Source organism: Astatotilapia calliptera, chromosome 20, assembly GCF_900246225.1.
Source record: "Astatotilapia calliptera chromosome 20, fAstCal1.2, whole genome shotgun sequence".
NCBI classification, from domain to species: Eukaryota; Metazoa; Chordata; class Actinopteri; order Cichliformes; family Cichlidae; genus Astatotilapia; species Astatotilapia calliptera.
The window spans coordinates 7,555,917-7,582,353 of NC_039321.1; the positions used below are offsets into that span (position 1 = coordinate 7,555,917).

The 26,437-nt window shown below is 40.0% G+C and overlaps 1 protein-coding gene across 3 annotated transcripts in view; it reads right to left on the reverse strand.

Annotated features, from left to right (window-relative positions):
* Positions 1-26,437, reverse strand: part of plxna2 (plexin A2) — a 160,804-nt gene that overhangs the window by 17,426 nt on the left and 116,941 nt on the right. For all 3 annotated transcript variants that reach the window (XM_026153904.1, XM_026153903.1, XM_026153905.1), the window contains exons 13-22: positions 26,021-26,172; positions 22,695-22,812; positions 21,367-21,503; positions 20,053-20,220; positions 18,727-18,820; positions 12,879-13,118; positions 11,952-12,095; positions 11,243-11,477; positions 9,604-9,746; positions 8,161-8,429 (exon numbers count right to left, since the gene is read on the reverse strand). In XM_026153904.1, the coding sequence (XP_026009689.1) occupies positions 8,161-8,429; positions 9,604-9,746; positions 11,243-11,477; positions 11,952-12,095; positions 12,879-13,118; positions 18,727-18,820; positions 20,053-20,220; positions 21,367-21,503; positions 22,695-22,812; positions 26,021-26,172 (1,700 nt within the window). The remainder of the gene's footprint in view (positions 1-8,160; positions 8,430-9,603; positions 9,747-11,242; positions 11,478-11,951; positions 12,096-12,878; positions 13,119-18,726; positions 18,821-20,052; positions 20,221-21,366; positions 21,504-22,694; positions 22,813-26,020; positions 26,173-26,437) is intronic.

Consider the following 26,437-nt stretch of genomic DNA (forward strand, 5'->3'; position numbering starts at 1 on the left):
TGTACGTGTATGGCCTGTGTGTATGTGTGCGTGATTGAGTATGCATGAGTGTGAGCCAATGTGTGCGAGCTTGATTATTCACGTGTGGTTCAACACAGTGGGACATCAGCAGCTGTGACAAGCCTCAGCTGTTGAGAGAGACGAGTGCTGTCACTGCCAGGTAACGCCTGATCACAGCCAAAACGATCTCCTCTCCTCTCATTTCCTCTCTTCTTCCTCCTCCGTACCTCCTCTCCCTTCCCAGTCAATCACACAGGGGGTACAGCGCACTGCCGGGCTTGATTGGGCATGAAAAAACACAAGTGTGCAATGACCCCTCGACTATTTCTATCACAGAGAACATGAGAGGACAGTGTATGACTCCTTTATAATTTCGACTCATATCTTTCTCTGAATGCCAGACAAACATCCTCCCACTGCCTCATTAGCACCATTATGGGACACTAGAGAAGCAGAAGCTGCACTTAAATAAAAAACAGAATCCAGCCAGGTGGGAATGGTTAACGAGCATGAAGCATAGATGAAAGGGTTAGTTCTGGGTGGACAAGCACCTGAGATGAATAACAACAAGTAGCTTCCACCTCATCTAGTAAAAGCGCTTCTACCTTACTCTGTTGTTATTTGACGACTGCACAAGGCTTCCTGCAAAGAGATTTAAAAATGCTACCTGGAACACACCAATACCAAGCTGTTTTGGAACACAAACTGTTTTTTTAACAGCTAGCTTTGGCCTGTATTATCGTCAGTGTCATTCCTCCTGCTAGCTCTAACATAGCTACTATCAACACTAATCACAAGTTAACATGCCATGGTAAAGCGCCCCATAGGACTGCACTGCTGTTTGAAGCCTGAGATTGTCACCTGGCCGTGAATGATCACTGCCAGTCAGTCTGTCCATGAGCATTGCCAATTTAAATGACAGTGCAGTGGAAAAAATGACCCTCTTAATGTAGCAGGAAATTACTGTGATTACTCTGGTGGATATGATGGAAGGTCTTTATAGCATACTGTGCTGAACTGGGGATTAGCTGGAATCGGAGCAGCCAGGTATTAAAGACAAGTTAGAAGGCTTCCGTCTCCTCAATAGTGCTAGGCATGATTATACCTATTCAGGCTCTGAATGGACCTGAAGGGAGATTATGACTATTGTGGAGATAATTGCGTTAAGTCGTGTTTGAAGGCTATGAGCAAGAGTCTGGGACCAACGCAGAAGTCCCAGCAGGATTGTGTGAACCAGCGAGGTTACAAGAGCCAACAATTTAGTCAGTGAGACGAGATAAAGCGTCAGTCATTCTTTCTCTCTCATTAAATTGAGATTGAATGAGGTATTGGTCTATTTTTTACTTGCAAATACAAAACTTTCCTTCAGCTCCAGGACAGAGGAGCAGAGGTTATATTTTGTTTTGAATGATGTGCGGTCGAATTGTGATGTTGTCTTCCACGCCTGGAGGCTATTCCCCTGCCAACGAGAGTGCTGGCCAGTCTATTGGCAGCTTGTTGAGAGGATGGAGACTTGTGTGACAGCTTATTTGAAGTGCGATGTGCCAGCGGGGGGAGCGTGTACATTAGTTCACCCAGTTTCAGGTACAGGATGAGGGAGTAAACAATGCTGAGGAGCTGAAAGATTGCACGCTTCTGTGCATGTATGTCTGTGTGTGTGACAATGCATTCTCTTTGGGGGAAAACATACAAGCTCTATTGTTCTGTCCTCTTTGTCATTCCATATACGTACAGTACTGTGCAAAAGTCTCGCACCACTTATTTTATTTATGGAAAATAGGTCCACCGATTTACTGAAATATGTAGATATAAATGGAAATAAAATATATAAGGCAAAAATAGACATTGTACAACTCTACCAAGCTTGAAAGTGTTATGACCACTTTTATTCTTCAGCACAGCCTGAATTTTTACGCAACCTTTCTCATAATTTCTTTAAGTAGTTCTCTAGGCTTTTTGAGGACATTCCAAAGGACATGCATTGGACATAAACACATTCCTTTGAAAATGGAGAACTTTGAAAGACCTGCAGAAAGCCTGAGGAACTGTTGCTTAAGACCGTTTAAAACTATAAGAAAAATCTGGCTCTTTGGAAGCAAAATACCAAGAAATAAGGGGTGGCTCAAGACTTTTGCACAGCACTATATCTACACAACAGAGAGAATACATACATAGAGAAACACACAAAGTATTTCTCCAAGGTTTCAAAAAAGTAATTTGAAAACATAATAAGGATCCATAAGAGCCTGAGGCTGTGTTTTCATGCTGAATAAACTTGAAGGTATTGTGGAGTTTTTTGGACAATACTCCAAATCCCTGAGTAATTGCCCTCCTTCCTCTACAAGAATTCACCCCTCTTTATACCCCCCACCTCATGCTTACCATGTGCCCCTCCCTGCCTGTATGAGACTTGAGTGTGTTAGAAGTTAATGGAACCTATTAAGTATTTTAATAAGCTCAGCAAGTCTTGAAGAAGGAAGTCAAATAAAGCCTTTGTGAGGGGGCTGTGCTGACTCCCCTTTAATATCTCTTCACTTGGATGTCGGGCGGGGGGGAGCCCTTTGTTCTCCTCCTTCTCCTTCTCTTCTTGTCCTCCTTCTCATCTGCCTCCACTTCCTTCTTTCTATTAATTGAGTTTCATTAATGAACATCAGGATTTCATTATCCCACATAGTGCTTAAGACAGGCCCCATCTCTGGTCTCCTAATGGCAGCTAGGGTGGACTGGGGGGGCTATTTTAGCAGCCAGTTGAATGTCTTTCAGTGAAACTAATGCCAAACACAATACTCACTCTCTTAATAATGCTGTACTCCATTGCTCTGCATGGGCGGAAATCTCATTACAAAAACGCGTAGGAGAAAAATAATACAAGATTGAAAAGTCTCAAGGTGATAGAAGCAATGTTCAGTGATTCCATTAAAAGAGCATTATAAAGAAGAGAAAGTGAAACTGGGTAAATCAAGAGGCTTTGAGAAAACTTATAGATGGAGACAATGGAGAAGAGACTTTAATGCATAAAAAAGCATGTTTTGATAGGGGTCATTTAATCTGTAAACGTCTGAGAAACTGGAGGGGCAGAAAGATGGCCAGAGGACAAGGTACATATAGAGAATGGGAGAACTGGAACGATAGGACACAGAGAGAACGTGAACACAAGAGCACTAATGGTGGTAAATACAATCCAAACAATATGGGGTGCTTCATCAACTCCACTTAGCGCACTGAAGAGTGTTAAAATCAAACACAAAGCTTAGATATCACTTTCAAAAAGCTTTTAGGAGAATGAAAGTGACTGTGAGCCAAAATCATTCCTTATCAAGGCAAAGACAACAGAAGGTATTTGAAATCTTTAAATACCAAACAGACAGGAGTTTCTCTGAAAAACAACCCTCAAAAGAGCACGAGTGCACCCTTCAAATATGATTCCAGGAACTTAACTGACTGGGGATGATATATGCTGCATAAATGCAAGATAATGTACAATGTGCTATAATTTGTTTTCACTAGTCTGATATGATTGATGGTAAAATGGGGCCTGGCACTCTGCTGAGCTTAAGAGTAAAAACTGCGTATATGTCGCATTGCAACTGGTGTATAAGATTTCCAAATTCCCCCCTGGCTTTCAGAGACATTCAACCTACCATCAAACTTTCTCAGTGACAAGAGCTGTGTTGTATTCCTTTCAGCTACAATGAGGTTAACTACTTCCTCAAATACTGCAGATAGCAATGGTTTACTTTTTATGCTTACTCTGCCAAGAGGCATGTCACACGGATTCATTTTAAGTCTGTGACATAATTCTTTAACCCGTTCAGTGTCAAAGATCAGAAATATATTTTTTAAATTGCTAGCTGCATATTTATTAAAGTTATATACATATTAGTCCATATATCCTCACGTCTACAGTTAGTAAATGCACCATCAGATCTGTGCAGACACCTTACACGTTTTAAGGAAGAGGGCTGTTTCTTTAACATGCTGTTCCATTTAACCCACCTTTAAACCTGCACACTTAGCAAGAAAGCTGCATACCTTGAAACTGCACAAGGATATTAATTAATTGACATTATCATTCCCAATGTAGTGTAGATAGTGCATCAGCAATTAAATACTCAAATATAGAAAACATGCTATCTGGAGATAATCTCCCCGTGTGAGAGACAGAATATTTGAGAGGACTAGAGAAATTAGCTGTAATGGAGGCAGAGGTGGTGAGAAGTAAGAGGCGGTGCGGTGTCAATGCTAATCAGAGCCTGCTTTTACAATCAGCATCTTGAACGTGCTGCAAACTTAACTTGGAAATTTATCTGTGGAAAGACTTGCAAACCTCGGTATAATCTGCTCAATTAATAGGCTTATTAGTTGTTTAATTAGAATTCCACACCCGACACCCCTCCTCCCCTTTTTTCTGTGCAAAAGCTAGTAACAGCATGGTGCTCCAGCTTCCCACACAAACTTACTGCACAGATAACAGCTCAGTTCGATGACAAAGCTGTGCATATATACTGTACCTGCTGTGTTTTGTAGTATAAATATACACTACAGTATATAGCGTTCATACTCTGAACTAGAGATGGACCGATCCGATATTACGTATCGGTATCGGTCCGATACTGACCTAAATTACTGGATCGGATATCGGAGAAAAATAAAAAATGTAATCCGATCCATTAATTATCACGAAAGCACCTCACAAAACTTGCAACACGCCGTAACTCACCTCAGAACGTTAGCAGTCGGAGCAGTATGCATCACGTGATAGAGCGGCTGTGGCATGCGGGACCTGTCGGTGGTCTGGATAGCATGTGGAGCTTCGCTAGCAACCCGGCATTTCATCTCCGACAAAGTTATCCCCGAGAGAAGTAAAGCAAGTGTGTAAGTCCATCTCTGAATGTTTGTAAAGCATTCCTGCGTTAAGCTTAACAAGCGACTGCCTCTTGCTCTCCGGCTGCTACTTCAATCATGAAACTGCTTAACGATCAGCTGATCGGCTTTTCTGTTGCGAGTCCGTCTCTCTTGTTTGTTTTTGGCCCACTTTGCACCAGAAAGAGGAAACCAGCGGCTGAACAACAGCAGCACGTTTAAGCTTGATCAGCTATTGTTAGAATTTATTTAATATTACTTTCTACTCCAGGATCTTTTTCTACGTAGCTGACGCTGGTAACTGTGCAGGGGCGGATCTAGCAAAGTTTAGCCAGGGGGGCCGATAGGGCATTAACAGGGAAAAGGGGGCACAAAGACATACTTTTCTTTCTTATTCTCATTTAAAATGTCTAGCTTTTAATAAATAATTATCCGAATCTTACACCCAAAGTTTTAATTTGATGTAAAATGAATAGAAGTCAATTACTGTATATAGTGACTATTAAGTCTAATATATATACCCTAGTAAGCTATAGTACTTTTTCCTTTGGGAAGGTACCATCTGTGCAGTCTGCAATTTTGTTGAAGAAAGATGTTGAATCTATTTAATATTTCTTGAAAAATAATTGATTTCTGTGCATTTTTTTTCACACTGCATCAAATTAAGGTTGATTACGTCGATTAAGCATCATGAGGTGGAGCGTGAGGGGTGGTTCCCTATTTTTTATTTATTTACTTTTGTTGTTGCTGGGAGTTGGAACCCTATTAGTTAGGTTGCTTAATATTTACGCTAAGTACTCTTTAAAATACCAGAATAGGGAGGATGGTGTAGGTTTAAGTTTATTAGATTGATCAGTATTGCTGAACTATGAAATATTTTTTTTTTGCATATAGGTATAACAGAATAGCTTTAGTGTAGTTGTTGTTTTAAACTTGAGTATGAACTTATACAAAATGCAGCAAGATATTTTAAAAAAAACAGTTTTGTTGATTAAAAAACATTATATCGGATTCATATCGGTATCGGCAGATATCCAAATTTATGATATCGGTATCGGTATCGGACATAAAAAAGTGGTATCGTGCCATCTCTACTCTGAACACATCTCACTGTAAAGCTTTAAATGTTCCCTGTAGAATTTTCACAGACGTCTTTTATTAAAATACCTGTACATGCGCACATAAACACACATACACTTTTGATGTCAGAGATGTGCATATACGAGCAACTGCAATCTTTAATAAACAACAATTTGAGGTCATTGCATATTAAACTCTGGTTACCATTAAATTGTGGGATCGTGATGAGCCGCTTAAACCCATCACAGATGAAACCAGTTCTCAGTATTTGTAGCTCTTGTCTTTATTGTTTTCTCCTGTAGAGCCTGCTAGTTTGAAAACTTGGTTTGAATTGAACTGAATGAATAAAGTGATTTGGTTGCCTTGGATGTCCTTGATGTATGTTGCTGAACTATTGTAGTTGTGTGAATTTTGCATAAGTGTAAGCTCACTAATTATGCATTAGAAATTCATATCACCCGAATCCAATATAGTCAGCACAGATTTATATCTGTGTGTTCTAACAAGGATGATATCTACAGAAATACGCACTGTACCCCAAAAGATACATGGTACAAAAGCACAAGCATCTGTCCAAATACAGCTATTTTATTAAAGCAACAAAACAAAGGGCATCTTAGCTGGAATAATAGCAGGTGTTTCACTACCTTGTTATATGTAATAAAAAACAAACTGAGGAGACGTGACAGAAAAAACAGCTGAACGGGAAAATGGCAACAAAGCACAGCCCAGCAGCCTCACTCTACGGCCTGCACAAACACAATTACTGCTTAGAGAAATGTTCAATTTGACTATCATCACAGATGTGCGAGCGTGTTTGAACGTGTGTGTGAGTCAGCTGGCTGGCTTCATGTCGGCTTTTCTCCAAATAGGCAACGAGGAAGACAACAACAGCAAAGAGCCATGTCAAATCACTAATCCCTTAAATTTTTCATAAAAATGGGGACTGAAATGTAAAAACTATAGGACATTTAGCCCTCCAGGCTACAAAGGCGGGACCCGAGGATTATGTACCACTGTGTTCCTAATAAGAACATAATGAAACGGATAATGAAAACTTAGAGGTGACATGGAGCCCTATTGTCATGTAAAATAACAGCTTAATCCAGGTCCATTTGATGCTGTGATGCTTTAGTCAATTCCTCTGTCAATATGCAGGGTTTTTTCTATCTGGCAGTAATTTAAGCTCGACTATTAACGTGACTTAAAAAAAAAAAAAAAATAGAAACATTTCTTAAATGTATCTGAAATAAGGAGCATTAACAGCAGAAAAGGATGTTTGGAAACAAAGTAGCTGCCTGGTCTCACGGTCTCATCTTATTAAGTAAAGTAAACATAGTCAAAATCATGCACAGAGCAGCCAGGCTTTACGAAGGACTGTGATGGACTTTGCACATATTTTTTAAGCTACTTTGTTTGCCAAAAGCAGCTGCGGAAACCTGAGCAGGAACTTAGTAGGTGTTTAAAGTTTTAACACGTCATTCTAACTTCCCAGAGAAACAATGTACATTTGATACACAGGGAAAAAAGTTCAGCTGAACCACTTAAATGTTTTATAAAGAGCCTGAGCTCGGAGGATAAGTTAGAGTGACACTGGTATTTAGAGAGAGCGGTGGGAAAGAGGGAAGCTAGAGGGAATGTGGAATTATGCAGAGAACTCAGATGTTGCTCCTCGTGCAAATATTGCATGTTGTTTATCTCATTGTGCTGCAGATGTACAAGTTCCATAACACTAATTACAAGTGTGATTCTGTGAAGTGTCTACATGGAAACATGGGGAAATAGGAATGCACAAGAAACATGAGAAAAAGGTTATAGAACATATGACTCTAAATCAAAACCTATCCATCTGTCTAAAAACGTTATATGATGCTGCACCTCTTCTTTTGCTAATGAACGTTCTGTTTTTGTTATCTACATAGCTATCAAAGAACAGCATCGCATATGAGGGGATAAACAGTAATGCTGTGTGTTTTTATCCTTTCTGGCTCAATATTATAAAGCTATGTCAAACAAACAGCATTACCGAGGATTAAGGCATTCTCATTACAATTGTGCACAATAGAGAGGCCTTTGTTTATCTTATTTAGTGTTCATTCATTTCTTCGTTTAACTATTTGAAGCTTTATAATAAGATGGAACAAACAAGTAAGGTTTAAGTTCAGTTGGGCACGATTCAAGTCTTTATATCATGAAGGAACATTATTGCCGTGTTACCTGCGCAGCAGCAGTTTGGGATGGTTCTTGCTCTCCAGGTTGCGGTCAATCAGGTCTGACAGCAGGTGTTTAAGGACATCGGTGGCATACTCCAGTCGTCCTTGAAGGGCAGTCATGATAAGTGAGGCCACATTGCCGCGGTCCCTCATGGAGAAAGAGCGCTGCATTTCCAGTGTTCGGATGAAGGTGAGCAGGAACACTTTGTTGTTGATGAGCTGGCCAAACAGCTTCAGGGCCTTCTCCACGTTCTGCTGGCCATTACCTGACACCTGCACCGAAAAAAAGAGGCAACAACAGTGCATGAGTTAAGGCTAATGAGTATCAAGCAGGAATTTGTTTAGTAACACCTTTAATGATACATTGCTGAAATATTGGTTGAAAAGGTTTGTTGCTCTTTAACTTTCTTTGTGACCTTGCCTCACAAAAAATAAAGATTTTTTCCAAAGGCACCAAAATCTTTACTCATGTTTCACCTCAGGCAGAAAGAAGCTCTGGCTCATGATGAGTAACTGAGAAGATCTTAATCAATTATTGACCGGGTCCCAGTTAAAAAAAAGCATTGTACACCGAGTTAGCTGTCACTTCACTTTCAAATTAAATGTTAAACAAGCTTTCAGGGTAAAACAATCTAAGTAATATTCGCTTTGTACTTGTTTGAGCACCCATGACTGTTTTTCTGAAGTTTGCATAAAAATATGGGTCCTCTGGCAGGCAATGCCAAATTTATGTGACTCACCAAATGCCACTGCTCTAAGATGTGACATTACATTTCCTTTGATCTCTTGCAAACACGGCTAGCCTTACCTGAGCAACTATCCACTTAACTAACTACACCTGGCTAGTTAGCCTGACTCACACTGCTGACTTTAATCTCTACTATGATTAATCTTCTTATCCCTGATAGTTTCATCCTCTGGACACCAGTCTCAACAACATAAAATAAAGTCATTTCCTAGCACTACTCTGGCCCCTCGAAGAGGAGGAAAAAGTGTTAACCAGCCAGTTTTTCCCCCCCTTGGAAGAACCCAAAGTTCTGCTTGAGGATTGGGAATTACTCACTTCATTACCCCTCATACTGCAGCCACTGGTGGATGAAATAGCCATGTGCTGAGACCCTGTTTTCCATGAGGGAGCTTGCATGTGAGGTGTATATATATATATATGTGTATGTGTATGCTGCCCAGCCTGACTGACTGTGTGTGTGCGTGTGAGATCAGAGTGTAGAAAGGATAGATGGCACACTGGTATCCTTTCCCCCCTTCAGCAATTTCCCACTTACGGTTAGCCTATGGGAGAAGTGGTCAGGGCAGACATGCCGTTTGGCTCTCTCTCTTTTGTCCACTTTGTATATTTATGTATTTATTTCAGCTCAAACTGAAGTTCCCTCGTCCTTCCTCTCTTTTTTAAAAATGTATCTCTCTCTTGCACTCTGGTCATAGTTACCTCCAGTTCTCTGAGGACAGGATGATCCTCTATGCCGGGGAAGAGGACCCTCATGGCATAGGTTCTGTAATCCAGATAGGGGATACCAGCTCTGTCGAGGTCGCTGGTGAGCTCATTGATGTCTGTCTGTAACTCGGCAAAGGCTAGAAGAGAAGGAAGGCAGAGAAACGAGACAAGTTGAAGGGAGCGCTTGTGAAAGGCATCCTGAAAATAAAACTGTTATTTAATCCCCAAGGACCATATATGTGAATCCTTCTTATCTTCATGGGGCTTACTGCTGCTATGATGAAGATGACAGAACGCTCAAGATAGTCTTCATGTCAGAGGAACTCAATATTTTACATCTCTCTTCTAAAAAAATAGATCTCTCTCCCTCCCTCTTTTACATTCACTTTTCACACACATATACACACAAACCTCCTTTTCTTACTCATTTTTATCTACCACCCAGTAAATTGGCTGAAGCAAAGGCCCCAAAGAGTGTGGCATCTCAGTGTGAAGCTGCAGGTGAGCACTAGTTAATTGGCTCCATCCTGACTGACTCTGGTTCAAGCCCACGGCTCTGTTGCCTTGCTTTGCCGCCCTTGGGGAGGCTCCCTGCCTGCAGCCTATCACAGGAGCAGCAGTCGTCTCCTAAAACCCTCCTCAAAACCCCACCATCTCTAACCAGTCTTAGCCCTCACCTCCTGGTACCAAAGTCCCCTGTGACACATTGGTTTACACACCAACACATGGACTCACAGTGTATATATACACTCATAAGGAGGAACTCTGGTAGCTATCTAAATCCACCCTGCGGGGAAGTACTCGCCAGGCCAATGCTAATGGTTAAAACATTAATCTTCTTCTGTCCTAAGGCTACCTGTGTATGATTCCCTCTGTTTGCCTACTCTATGTGCCTGTCTGTCTGTATCTGTCATTGGACCATTGTGTTCTATTACTACATAATAACATTGGGGCAGCTGATCAGGGGTAGCTGGAGGGGGTAAGTAATAAGGTCCCCTCTGGCTGATGAAATCGCCTCAACACTGTCAGACCTAAACCTCACTTTTGCCACAGACTAGCTAAAATAACCCCAATGATAACAGTAGGAGTAATCAACGGTGTTTATTTCAATGTAGCGATGTGGAAATGATGTGACGCTCACATCTAAAATAAAACTAGAGCAATCAGTGCTCACTTTTGTTTTAACATATCATGGTTACAAAAATATATACAGACATACAAAGCGTGAACACAAACACCTGCTATGAAGACATGACTGTAGAATTACAGCAGAATTTAAAATACAGTTTGAACGTTTGTGCGTCTCATATCTAATGTGTGTTCGGTTCCTGTATGTTTAGAGTTCATGTTAGCTGTATGAAAAATCGCTTCCAGCATGCAAACTACTCCATGATGAAAAAGGTCACATAGAGGGCTAAATAAGTTAATCTTTTGTGATAAAAAACAAGGATGATCCAGATTTGACGTAATGTTGATAATTACTTAAAACATGCAGACAGCTCTGATTGATTTGAGTAACACATACACATATTTATGCTTTTTATTTGTTTTGAGTGATAAAGAAGCCTATTGGTTAAGCAAAGCACTTAACAAACATTTAAGTCTGTATCTACTATTCTACACTAACACTAACCTTCTTTGCACTCTAGGGCAACTCGTGACTCCAGGTTGTCCATTTGCATCTGCAAGCGCTTAAGGGTCAGATCATTTTCACGCGATTTTCGTTTGTAGGCGATCAGGACGAGGATGACAATGATAAGGAGAAGACCGCCACCTGCAGCGATGCTAACAATGGCCGGTAGGGTCAGCAGGCTGTCAGACATGATGTGCACGGCACCTGGAGATACGTGAAGACCACCTACTTGAACCTGTCAAGAAAGGCAAGAGTCACAATGAGACTGTTAAAACTAAAAGAGCGATTGAAAACATGCAGTTGAGCTGTATGTTACATGATTGTTGTTTTACAGAAATGACTAAGCCAACCAAATATTGAAAATTAGACCAAAACCTTTTCAAATATTGTCTGCTGAAACTGCCTGCAAATACATGACCATTATCACGTTGAGAGGGAAATAGTACGAACATTGCATTCAATAAGCAAGTGGGTAAATAAGAATAATTGCGGTGGATTGTGGCAGAACCTTCTGACATGTAGAGCACAACCATGCTGCTCTCGCTTCGACCCCTTTTCTTCAGCTGAATTAACAATGATGAGAACACAAATAATAGAGCTTAGAGGTTGACTATTATAAAGAAGAAATTGCAAATACAGGGATAGATGGAAAGTAAGTTGGAAAGAAAGTTAGGTCCATAACAAAACACCAGAACAGACCAGTACTGACCATGACTTTGTATTGCCCAGTGAGGTTGGGAGGCTCGCACAGCAGCTGGCTCTCAGACACAGTGACAGAACAGGGAGTCTCTCCTATTAGTACTGTGTAGTTAAGCTTCACCCCTCCTGATGCTGGAGGAACCAGGTTTCTGCCCTGTGGGCATAGAGCAATGAACAGAGGGGTGTAAAATTTAAAGATAAACTCAGACACACACACACATAAACAAAAATCAAACATTATTTTTAATGCACCACACTGATATGTCACCTGAATACAGTACAAATTAAATCCCTAGGTTTGGGCACAGCTGCCACTCAATAGGATTCCATACCAAGATCAGACAGGCTGATATATTTTACAGTGGGAGCAGCTGGTAATCAGGAAAAAGGATTGAAATATATATTTTGACAAATTCCTTGCTCTCCATCTATCAGGTAAAAAATACCAGTAAAAAACCCCAAAACATACAACTAACTATAATTACTATACAAACACAATAATGACTGAGTGAAAAAGGAATTAAAATCTTTCCCAAGGATATTATTTCATCATATCTTTTATTTTTAATTGAGTTGAAAAATGTATTTTCCAACAGTGACCTGGCCAAGAATGGAGCAGAGATTGTACCAATTACAAATGCAGGCAAACAGGGAGATGCAACAAAAGGGTGAACACAATCTCCAGAGGGGTTCACTACAAGGGAAGTTCAACAAAGCTTCAAAGCATCTATGAAAGCGAATGCCATACAGATTTTGATTTTTTACACATGGAAGCATCCAGATAATAGGACTTGTATATAAAAATGAACTAGAGAAAAACGTATGAGTATATGGAAATGACCACTTAGCAGCAGAATACGAATGATAAATATTATGATAGGTCTATATTGGGGCTTTAATCCGCGAATTAAGTGAATCCATCCTGCATTTCCTTTACCTTGAGAATGATGGGTGAGCCTGGTTTTTGCTCAAGGATGCCTGTGGTGCTGAGCGGTTCAAAGTAGGGGTTGGGGTAGTAGAGTAGGTTAGTGTTGTTGTAGACCAGCAGCGCTTGGACGTTGTTGAAGATGAATCCAAACTCGTCCGCATGCTTCACGGTGTCCAAACCTGGATGGTACTCTGCCATCAAAGAAGGAGCAAAGCAGCTCATGCTGGTGGTGTTCAATACTTTACACACCTGGAGAGAGTGAACGAAGAGAAGAGAAAAAATGTTATGAAGAAACTTTCTGTGATGCTACTGGGATGTGTTGCACTGAAACAATCAACGCATCACGAAATGATAGCCTGTGGCCCTTTAAATGAAAGAAGAGTTGCAATTCAGTCATCCAGAATAAACTTGAACAGCTCAGAAAAGCTATGATTTCTCTTTTTCTTCTGGTCCTATAATCTGCTCCATCCTCTGTGTTCTGTAACCTAAAGTGCGATCCTAACTGAAACACATTGGTTTCAACATGAACCCTGCGGCGTGCTCACCAGCCTTATAATTGACCTATAAAGGCCAAATACTTTTCAGAAAAATAGGATTTATTTTCTGTCATTAAATCCATCTTTATTGTAGAGGAAGCCTCTATAAAATTGAAAATAAATTGCTCCAACAGCCTCACTAAAAAACACTGCAGGCCAACAACCACAAAAGGATGGAGGCATTTCTCCTCTGTCTCCTCTGGAAGAGGTTGAGCTATGGGTCTTTTATTACTTCTCTCAAGTTTGCCCAGATGAGAGGCCTGCTTTCCATCCATCCTCCCCGTCTCAGCTCTAGAGGGAAGGGGAGAGAGGATTGATTGCTGCACAGCACTCTGCTCCGAGAGGTTTTTATCTCCTTTCACTCCCTCCCAGCTCTCTCTCTGGGGAAGAAACTTAATTAGAGGTAAATATCATCAAAGGTGGTGAACGCTAGCGAGTACCACGCCTCCTACCTGTTGTCTCGTGCTCCAGAGAAAGCCAGAAAGATCGATGCAAACTCATTCTGTGTAGGGTACACCAATTGGATTTTGCCAGCATGGTGCAAGCTAAGTTGCAGGAGTGTGATCGCAGAGGTGGAAGAAGGGACTGGCATCTTTATTTAGTTTGCCCTCGGAAATAGACTGAAGATTGTGTTCACTATGTAGCCTTGAATCTCATTCTTAAAATAAATTCAGATACAACTTAAAAATGCAACTACGGATTCAAATAATTGATTATCTCTTTTTATCATTTAGCCTATCTAAAGTCAGAAAATGATACAAGTGACTGTCAGTAGTTGAGCGCATTGAAAAGGGACATTTTCTGGGGTCTGATGAATAGTTTAAACCAAATATCTTTGGTTTGCAGCAATAACGATACAATAATAAAAAGTGAAAGCGGCAAAAACTCTCACATTTTAAAAAGTTAATGTTTGCTGCTTTTAATTGTAAAGGGACTTGATATTTGGTGATGCATTTTAAATCAGTTGTGCGAATGTATAATTGACTGACTAGCTGCCTGGAAATCTGCACTTGCTGCAAAACCTGGGTGATGATGCAATAGTCTTAGCAACATATCTGGAATATAGCTCTGTGTGCATGTGTGTGTGTGTGTGAAACTGTTCTTAGGTTTTGTCAATTTTCTTTTAATTTCTATATTTTACAAAGCACAGTAGCAGTGCATTAGCTTTGCAGAAAGATAAGCTCATGAAAATAGATAGCAAGGCCAGATAGGACACATGACATACTTTCACTAACTTTAGGTTCTGTGAAATCCCATTAACAACTAAAAAGTTACAGCATAAAAAAAGAAATCAGAATTAATTTTTTTTTCAGATGCTTTATCATGCAGAAATGTCACTTCAAAGTGAGCTTGAATTAACTATTAAAATCTGCACAGCATAGTTCCACATCCACAAATACAAGCCAGCAGGAAGAAAACTGTGTGAATGGTACCACTCAGAGACTCAAAAGATTCTGAGTGATTACAGAGCAAATATAGTGCTATATGAATAGATCAAGTTAATTAATTTTATCCACTCATATTTGTACTGCTGAGCCATCGAGCTTTCAATGTGGTCATCCTGGCTGTTTAACGTGTAAGCCCATATGATCACAGAGTGAAATAGGTCAAATTAACCAATGAAAACAGTATGTTCTGTTTTTAAATCAGGGTTAAAGGTTGATTGGACAGAAGACTTCAAGTTTAGTTGATATAGACTGCTTTCTTAATGTTAGCATAATGACACATTACACAGTATAGACAGGTCCATATGGGCCAACACGATCCTTGTGACTCCTGGGATGGAACAGTAAGGCATTTGCAAGTCAACTAAAGCTCTGACTACCATCTGCTCTGCCGTGGATGGATACTGTGGGCTTTTTTTGCACTGTCCTCACTTTCCTATTATGCTCTCTCGCTCTCTTTCTTAAATCTTTTCTTTCACCAAATCCTGGCAGGAAACTGCTCCTATAATGTCAGATGTTTTTCAGTGAGCGTAACATCCAAATCCAAAGTGATGGGCGAGTACTGTAGCGATGGGTAAATGGGGCAATGCGAGATTATTTTAAAAAATGATACTTTGGTTCCCCTCTGCGTAGGGCAACATGACACCTTTGCAGTATTTCTTCCTTTTAGCAGATCTGGATATTAGATATGTCCCAAATTCTGAATTACAAGCTTGTTTTCCTACACTCCATCTACGTCTCATCAATGATTGCTTCAGTCATAACAGTAAAGCAGTAAAACTTTACAATTAATTGTCAAATACAAATGGTACATCTCTTCCTGTAGGCCATGTGGCAAAAGAAGCTACAAGATTTACAGCATTGATAAAGTGAATTGAGGTCAACAGAAAGAGAAAATAATTGGAATCTCGGTCTCATTTGTCTTCTTTCTCTACTGTTGGATAGAGCCAGGGTGTTTTAAGGCAGTAACACTCCAACCCCTCTGGCTGAATATATTACCATGATCTACTGTGTGGATACAGCCCACTCAATCATTCAAAGGTCTCTGGCCAGGGTAGTGGTAAGAGAGAGAGTCAGAGCCAGCGAAGATACGACTGGCTGACTGTAGAGATGGAAAAAATACGATGGCTTCACAGAGTCAAAGGTCATCTGAAGGCTAACGTTTGATAGCTAGTCACTGGTTATTCTGCTGTTCCTATACTTGGTTACTCCTACACTATGTCTATTTTCCTGCCTGCCTGCTGTTCCAACCAACTGCTAATACTGGCATTAAGTCTAACTTCAGCTCTAATCAATCTATCCAAGATCTGTGTGGCTGTTAGCTAGTGGAGCCAGAAACCAATTTATCCCATAAGCACTGTTTCATATGGTGAAAGGTTTTCGTTTTGTTTGAAGCTAGTTACAGAAGTACACAGAAGAAATGCCACCATGGAAGCAGTGCTAGCCTTTGAGACTTTGGACATTTATAATGCCATAAATATCGATCAATAATCAGCTCATGATGCTAATACTGTTAAAATCACGTATAGCATTATAGGATACATAATTTCTATAGCTTAATATGCAAAATAATTCTAAAAATGTGAATCTAATTATGCAGTGATCTGCAGCCTCCTCTCGCAATCAGGCAGAGCAATCAGTACACTCATGCTGAACACCTTTTATGTTCAGTAGTAACCGTAAATGTACCTGACATGCCAAAGCCCGACACTCAGTCCAGGCATCTAAAGTATGGGACAGGGAAATATGCTAGAGCTGGGAAATAACCCTTTTAGCTTTAATCAAGATCATGATAAATGTTTCAATTGCGAATCCAGTGACAGATACAGAGCATTTCACAAAGAAAATTGTCTTTTTTCCTCTTTCCTGGTTTCTTTGTGAATCTATGCAGGTGACACAAGGGAGGGAGAGAAGAGAAGCAATTTAGTGGAAGACAGGTGATCATTTGAAGGCTGGCTGACAGACAGCAGCTCTTATTGCTATAGGCTTCTGTGCTGTTTGCCTTCCTCCCGTGACAAAAAGGGAAAGGGGTAGAAGGGCCTGGGAGGGTGGGATGAAGGATGGGTAATTGTAACCTTAGCATTTAATAGAAATTCATTCTCTGTGGCTGTGGGGGCAGTCAAGACGGTGACACAGTCGTCTTTTGCGAGGCACTAGGTGGGGAGTTGGATGAGACGAGGCAGGGTGGAGATGAACAACTCGCTTTCAAAGATTTGGAAACTGACATATCAGACACTACGGCACCCACACACAAGTCAAATTCCATTTCACCAGATTTTCTCTGTCTCACTCATCAAGTGTTTTTCTCTCCTCCAAATATAAAAACAGTGTCTTATGTGTCTTTTACTTCACATAAGGTCTGCATGTCAGTATCTCGCACGAGGATCCTGGAGCTCAGAAACCTCGGAACAGAATGATGGTTTTCATTCCAGAAATGTTCATTAAACAAGAGAGACACTTAAGGCCAATTTTAGACAGCTAATTTAGAGACAGTAAGTTGGAAATGCAATGAGAGTAAATCTATAGGGAATTGTGTATGTGAAGGATAGCTTTGAGGATGGTTTTGTGCATCCCTGCATCAATGTGAAATTCTATTTTATGATGTTTTTAAACATTGTATATATTGAAAATTTAAGGTGTGAGACTGAAATATTTCCAAACTAGTGTGTTTTTTCCATATATCAGAAAATGTATAGTGTGTATTTGTCAAGTCTTCTGATGTTGTCTTGCAAAGCAGAACTCACGCCACATATTCTGGCAATTATCCACAGTTAGATGTTAGTTTTTGAGAATCTTAGGCCATGTTGCATTAGCACAGAGTGAGTACAGATTGTGTTTTCACTGGCGGCATCAGGAAATGTCTTGAGATCAAGAAATCTTGTGCGGTGAAGCAAGCGAATGCTAACCACTGAGCTACCATGCTGCCACGGGATGATGCCAATCTAGAGGCAGGATACATGATGCCCACTCACTCACTGTGAATTCTCAAAAATTGACTGCTCTATTTTTACACCAGAATTAGCCATTACATGGACCTAATTACCCCAAATGATTTCAGCTTCAGTTCTTACTTACATCCCTGCTCGGTAATGTGCAGCGTGGGTCAGGGCCATAGTGCATGTGTGAAAATTGATTTTACAAAAGACGCACAGAAACTAAACAGATACACAATAATGGGCTCACCACTCTCTGTTCCTCAAACTCCCCTTTATCGTATTCATCTGCCCTCTCCACCTTATAGCAGACCACAGAGAGGAAATCCCATCCTCTTAATTAAACAAGGACCCCCAGGACAGGGGCTCAAATGCAATTTGTAACGATTTCCTTCAGACAAGTCTTTGATTATACAAGCGGTCTTTATGCTGACCAAAGACTTCTGACTGCAGTTAATCTTCCATTGAAAGTCATTATGAGCCTTCTTGCCTCCAACGATGCACACCTCTAACATTTTCCCCACTGAACCTTTTATAGTCTTGGTCAACTTCTACTGTCCTCCAGCTGCCTCTTTATCTTTTCTCAAACAAGTGAAAATGGTATTCGGGAGTCAGGAGAGCAGTGTAAATAAAACACCAAGTAGGTGGGAGGTGAGATGGTCAAAAAAAATTTAAGTAAACTCTATATTAAATAGTGCATGTGGATCACTCTCACCAACAGCTGCAATATTTATATGCTCTGGGGTCAAGAAGACTGGGATCAAGCATAAATCAGAGAGCGTAGAGGGCTAGAGGGCCTGTTAAGGACCATTTTACCTGAAGTAAATGTCACTTAGCTGCTTATATAGCATGGCAAGCTGGAAGTAGTACAGTAGAAGATTTCTACTACACATACAGGAGAGACTTTGTGGTTGAAAACAGATTAATAGTGAGTGATTCTTACATTGACAGACTCTCGGCCAGCATATTTCACTCTGATCCGGGGCTCTTGAACCACATCCAGATTAGTTCCCGTCACCATCAGGGGTGTGTGACCGCTGAATAAATGGAAGAAGTTAGACAAAATTTATTACAGGAGTTTTTATAATCATGTTTGTCAGATCCGAATTTCATTTTGTGCAGACTAAGAAAGAGAATATCTGAGAAAAAGACCCGCAGCAGTCCAAAGCCTATTGTAAACTTTCTAACTCTGATCTGTTTCTTCAAAGTGTTCCCCATCACTTGGGGAACAAAAAGCTTCATATCAAAAGCCATTTAAAGGTTAATTTGGGACAAAACAGCCCATGGAAGATGGTGATTAGAGATGCATTTTTTATGTTTTTACTATTCACAATCAAGTAGCGCAAAAAAATAAATAAAAAACAGACAGCTCAAATATATTAATATGCATAAACAGAGGAGGTGGAAAATTGCTGAATTCCCAGCCCTCCTGTAGCTGGTTGGATTTGTTAAAAATGGTTTTTCTGTTGCACTTGTCAATGTGGTTTGCTGAATAAAGGTTTAGGGTAAAGATCACTGTACCAGTAGTGAGTTACTGTGGACAGACTGTGTGCTGTCCGTGGCGTCCATAGATTATACACTCAGCAACTATGCAAAATAACGGCTCCGTGCTCGCTTTTCTTTCTGTCTTTCTACACAATTTGAGCTCCAATTTTTGAGACATTGAAAATCAGTTCACACTGTGTAATTTAAAATGGAATTAGATGGAAATTTAATTTATTTTCTCTTCCGAAACACAAAGAAAGCAAAACAGATATGTGGTTCCTATCAGTTTCTCCCTTCGTTATTCCTCCTATTCCCTTTGTGTTGTCACGATTTTGCTGCAGTGTGCCATACTCTCCATCTCTAAGCTCACGCCATCTGTTGTGGACTCACACCTCTGATAGCACATTGTTCTGTTATGCCATTGTTTCATCTTCATCCCTCTCCTCCTTTTAATTAGTAGTCTTCTATGTCTGTGTATCTATCTGCCAAAGACGTTCAACACATGGATCGACACTGCATTCAGTAGGAGAATCTCAGTCTCAAAAGTGCCCATCCTCTCCAATCAGTGAGCTTCACTTCTTCTATCAATTCCAGACTAATTGGAAAAGAACCGAACAGTAATTGAAAATGCAATATTGACTCGTCTGTTTATTGTTGCTGGCTTGGACTGATTGGCTCTAAAGCTTTGGATTGGGAAATTCTTGTCTACGTGTCAAAAGCTCAAGGCTGGTAGCTGAGGACACGAATAAAACTCTCATACATACAATCTGAGGAATGTGCATACCTTGCAATGCTCCAGTCTGGTTCAATGCGCTGTACAGTAGGGTCCTCTGTGTACTCAAAGGTGAGGCTCTCTCTGATTTGGGCACGATCCACGCTGACGCTGATCTGAACTGGGCCGACTCCAGACAGAGAAGGGGCAGAGTAGCACACTATCTCTGTCTTTGTCCTTCTACACAAAAAAATAAGAACACCTATATAAATCTGTAGCAAAACGAATGAATATGAGAAGACACAAACTTGATTTATATGAGCAAAAAAAACATACTATTTTTTTCTGTGAGACCTGTTCTGTAATTATCCCACTCAAAACATGACGAACAGGTGCACTCAGTGCACATTAACATGCAGTCAGTACTTTCAGCTCTCATACATCCTTCTAAAACATGCTTTCTCCTCCCTGTACAAGACTTTGTGATCTACACACAAACCCTCAGAATTTGTCCAAATTCATTAGTAGAGTGCTTGTAGTAGAACAGGCCCACATCTACCTCTTTCTCCCATGACAGGAATACAGTGAAGAAGCTGTAATTAGCCCCATATCTCATTAAAGTTTACTTGACTCCTCAACCTTACAACATTACAGTCAGAACACTGTGGCAGGGCTTAAAATAGGTGCCTCCAGGAGTGGAAATCAGAAAGAGGGCATGTATGAGTAACTAAAAGACGGCAGGAGGGATGGGTGTAGAGAAATGGAAGCAACTTGCGAGACTGAGAATTAAAAAATTTGAGGGATGGGGGAGAACAGATAAACTAATTAGGAATGGGAGAATGAAGAGAATGAGAAGGATGGGGCTAGATAAAAAAAGGAAGATATTATTACAAGGTTTGATGCAGTAGGTCATCAAAACCTTATTAGAATTTACACAAGTTTTAACAAAGGTATAAAGAGGTTCCCCTTGGGGGGTATTCGCAGTATAATATCAAAGGAAAAAAAACCCCAAAACAAAAGAATAAAGACATAGAAATGCTGCTTATTTAATGTGAATAAATCACTATCTTGACAACACAAGCTGTTGTTTTATTTATTTATTTACTCTTAAAAATTGCTAATAGCATGCCATATAGCCAACATTTTCTGACAGTTATGCTGGAGGGCAAAAACTTAGCTAAACTAATTCAAATCATTTTTATACTATGAGAAACTGCTATTTGTGCTATGTATGGAAATTCATGGCATTTATGGTGACTGGATTAGTTTAACTCCACAATATCAACATAAACGTTTCGTGTTTCCACCATGATGTGCATTTCCTCATTCTGCAGACTCTGTAGCAGCACATATGCAGGACAATTATGTTGGAGATTAAGATCTCACCCAAAGAACTCGCATGTCTGGTTTCCAAACTTAACGTTGACACTGCTGCCGGCACCGAGGTTTTCTCCCATTATAGTTACTTTAGTGCCCCCAGACTCTGGACCTCTTCTAGGAGACAGGCCTGTGACAGTTGGAGTCTAAAAAAACAAAACAAAAAACCACAGATGCAGAAAGAGAGACATTAAGACAGACTGTCAGAGTCATTTAAAATGAGGGAAAGGAAAAGGAAGAAATGACACGAGACCAGCAGACAGATTAAAAGATATGCGTTTTACAGTAAGCAGGGGAGCATCTCTGTTGTAACACTCAGTGTTATCACTAATTTCCAGCAAATTACAGTTATTCTCATTGTCAGAGTGATGGCAGTGAACTGCAGTACAATAAAGCCTTAGTGTCCTCTTATAGATTCCACTACTGGGTGCCCTGCATTGCTGGGTTGCATCTGAGTGGAGCTTTTTTAAAGACAATCTGAAAATAACGAATGCTTTCAGCGGCGTGCAGCCAGGATGCTGTCACACAGACAGATGGAGTAATATTCAAGTAGACAGCACACATACACAGGAACACACGTACACACATAAAAGCATCTGTGTGCACACACCTGTATCTGAACAAACATAAAACAACCATTTTAAAAGCGACTAAATGCACACTGTCATTTACAATGTCCCTTTGTCTACAAGGTCACGTAGGGAATATGTCTTGTCTGAAGAATGCTCCTGTGATGATGCAGTCTTTTTTAGGTGCACTGCAATAGAAGGGAATTGTAAGCGTTGCCAATTCTAAGCTCTGTGAAGTAATCTCAGAGGAATTCCACTGCTTCCCAGAGTAGCAGCCGTATCACTGGTGAGAAAAAGTGGCCAAGCCTGTGTTACAGAGCCAAGAGCATCATGCTGACAAAACTCAAAACTGACAGCGACGTGTGACATCCAGCATGCAGGATAGTGCAGGTACTCTGAAAACAACAGCAGTAATTACTGACTGCTGTTAATAGTTAAAAGAGTGCTAATTGTGAAGGTGTGAGAGAGTGCTAATGAGAAAGCAGATTAACTGTTAGGTGCAGGTCAGGTAGACAGCAGATATCTGAGAAAAGGAAATGTGTGCGAGTGTGTGAGGATGGCAAGTACACACAGACTGTACATAAAAGCTGGAAATAGCCATATACTAAGTATATGGCTATTTATATAATTATATAATATATAATTATATATATATAGTTATATAATATATTTAGTTAGTTGTACATAGATTCTTTTTAGCCATATACTGGCTAGATCACAAGTGTTATTTCAGAATACAATACAAATGGAGTTTAATTACACTCATACCACAAAGGAGTAGAGTTGTGAGGAACGAGCCCGGAGTTCTGGTTTGCACTCTCCGACACAGAGCTGTACTGGACCCGGCATACTGTCCGCATGGGCCATATCCATCTCACATACGATCCTGCAAAAGACAGTTAAAATGGGTTTCCAATTAAAATGACTTCAGGAACAGAAGTATACTCCCATACTTGAAGCGGGAATTCAATTTTTTTTTAAAAAAGTAACATTAAACTTAAACATGGTCTTCATGATTTAATGCTTAAGCAACGTTGTAGAAAAGAATATTCAAAGCACTTCGCTGCTTGATATTGATATATCTTCTGCTCTAATTACAATATTTTTTGTAGTTTCATTCATTTCATTACATGACACAGTCAGACATCGATGACAATCTTTAAATGAGACCATGTCTGCTCCTCTTTTGGCACTCCAGCATGCTGCACCTGAATGTAGTAAATTTCCCACTAACAGCTAGCCCTCCCCAACAGTGGTGGTGCTGTGCCAGTACAGCAAGACTAATGTTAATCATGCAGCAAGATCAATACCGTTCCATCATATCATGTGATCAGGTATCTCCCAGCACTGCAGGTGACTAGATCGAATGACATAATAAAATGAGAGCGTCTATTGATCGCTGGTGCCAGGGAGTAATAAAGTACAAGAAGCAATCACAGTGTGGAAAGAGAGATGGAATATGTGGGGGAGCAGATGGCAGGGGCAGGTAGGAGCGGAGCTGATGAAGCAGAGCAGATGTATTGTTTCTCCAGCACTGATCATCTGAATTACAACAAATGACTTTGAGAGCTTTGTTGGATGAGCTATGTGGACGAGTGTAGCTAAAGGAGGATTTACTTGCTGACAAACCTAATAATATCCTCTTACTGCACCTCACAAAAACAGAGACTCGCTTGCTTCCTACCTGAAAGCAAAACTGTACTGGCCATTTGCAAAGTTACAGATTTATGATAATAAGTTGGGTTTTTTGTGGGGTTTTTTTTTTTTTTAATTTATCATTCATTTTCTCTGTGGATCTTCGCAATTAAGTCTGCTAAAAAAAACAAACAAACTTGCAGGTTACTTTTAAAATTCATTCATACAAATAAGGTTTCAGTTTGGAATCTACAACAAAAAATGCTGCAGAATAGTCTCAGTCCTTAAAAAAGTACTTTTTGACAGCTGGAAAAAAGGAACAAACAAAAGTTCAGACTTTTTCTTCAAAGCAGGAGTAGCTTTCACACACACCTCTGAAGTAGTAACATAAAAGACACATAAATATGTATGTTTTTTTGTACAGTCCAGTCCATCATAGGGTGGCTGATGACTGAATTAAGACTCAAAACAAACACCAACAGTCAGCTAAGGACATGCGCATAATGAACCTAGAGGCAAAATACAATCCAAAGGTGCTGAATAAAAGTCCAGCTCAGTATATCATCTGGACGACTTCATCTCCTTCAAAGTTGGACTTAAAAGGTTATAGGTTAGTTTTTTAATTTTGCACAGTCAATTTTTTTTTCTTTACCCGCCATATAAATGAATTCCCCAGCTTGTCCCCAATCGCATTAAAGTGCTGTCAGATCAGTGTGCTGCACACAAAGTGTCTCCTACAGCCAAGTGGATTTTAATTACAGCTATACAGCTACTCAATGCAGGGCAAGGAACCACAGAAATACTCTATGCCATGTGAGCTGTTATAGCTTTACTACTTTATTACCGCATCACAGTAAACAGTAGTAGCAAGTGTGCACATGTGACTGCGAGATATGTCTTTGTAACACCATGCAGAAGTTAAACTATGCGACTTATAGCAATGGCATCACGCTTCGCTGTTCTCTTTCTGAGGGCACAAGTAGGTCAAAGAAAAAATTAGGGTTAAAGGCTCCTCTGAGAACCATGCCAGTGATAGGCTGCATGGGTGTTGGTGTGTGGGTTCATTCACATGTGGGTTCATGCCTGTCATCTTTTTTAGTGAATTGCTATACATTTCATTCTTAACACCATTTTCTTACAGATTTAAAGTCAGTAGAGAGAGAATTTCACTTTAACTGAAAGAAAAGCCAATTATTTCTGAGTACTTGTCTCTCCTAAAGAAAACTATAAATATTATAATAAAATTTCTAGAGAGCTGTGGTGGCTGAAGGGTCCAATAATAAAGGTTATAATAGCAATGTTGTACTATTTTAATAGACTATTCCTCATATCCTATTGATTTTCCGTGGTACAATTATCTAACCTGTAATTGCTCCATAATGTGTATTTTTGTTCCTTCTGCATAAAATGCTTAAAAATCATAATAGAATAGTTTTTTTTATAATGAAGTATTGCCTTTCCCTCAACAATGAAGCTCAATTCCCAAAGGCAACTCAACCTAACCCTAGTCTAAATATGTACATATATATTTTTAGGGTAAACTAACACACTATCTATACATACATCTATCTTGGGAGGGCTAACACAACCTGAGATTAAACAACCATGAGGCGCTGGGTCTTTAAGTCTACACACGTTTGTGTGTCTAGCCAAGGGGGTGGTGGGCAAGTTGGGAAGCATGGGCCACGTTTCATTAGTTCAGGGTGAACGGGACAGACTTTACCATGATGTACACACAGCATGGGACAATTAAGGAGGTAAACACAAGTAAACACACACAGCTGTTATGGGATTGTTGCTGACTAGATGAGCTACACAGAGAGAACTGGGCTACTGTGCTGCAGGGAGGGAAAACAGCAATGTCAAGACCAGACTGTTTGGACCTGCTCCAGTCTTCATTAAAGCGGGAGATTGTGCAACACACATATATAGTTTAGAGCTTATTAGCTGTTACAGCACATAAATAATGTATCAAAACCTAAGGCTAGATGCATGCTATTATGAGAGTTAATAACGGATTGAATGCATCCCTATGTTCAATATTAATTAAATAAAAGAACATGAAATAAATTATATATATATATTTTTTTTAAAGTTACTGAATAATTACTTAAAACCTCGGTCACTCTGTCATTTTGTTTTTTCCTACTTTTATACACTTGTAGGAACAGCAAATATAGTCCATTTAGAATATTTTGCTACTGTTAGCAAGTGAGAGGGCATATGGCCACACCGTGTGCAGCAATTCCTATAAATAACTGTTATTACATACAATGTACATATACACTTTCTGCAAATGAGATCTGCTTATAAACTGGGAGGGTTGGTTGGAAGAAACGTCATGTTTTCACTTAACTTGAAGGAATAATTGTGTTTGTAATTAAATGTTGTGTAGTTATCCATCAATAATAAGTATTAGCAATAGTTTTGAAATGATCATTCCTGTTTGGCTCACTTACTGTTCAGCAATGATGTAGCCATCCTCTACAGGGGTACACCTCACTCCTGCCACCTCTACATTGCCGACCATATCTGAGAAAGCCAGACCAAGGTTTGTGCCATGGATGGTCACCCGGGTGCCTCCCTCTGGGGGTCCAGCCACTGGTGTTACCTATAATGTTGGAGAGAAACTAGACATCAAATGATGTTTTTGTCTTCAGGGATGCGGCGGGTTTATAGAAACACATAAATGCGTACAGGTTTCTGTATGTGCTCAAGGGTAAATATGCTCTTTTGGTCCAGGTGGCTGTAAAAGCAATTAAGTGTACTCCCCAGTCCTACATCCACAAAATGTCAGAACATGCCATGAGTCACTGTGCCAAGAGCAACTTCTAATCACAACAGCACCTAATGACACTTGTTTTGCAGCTCTTCTT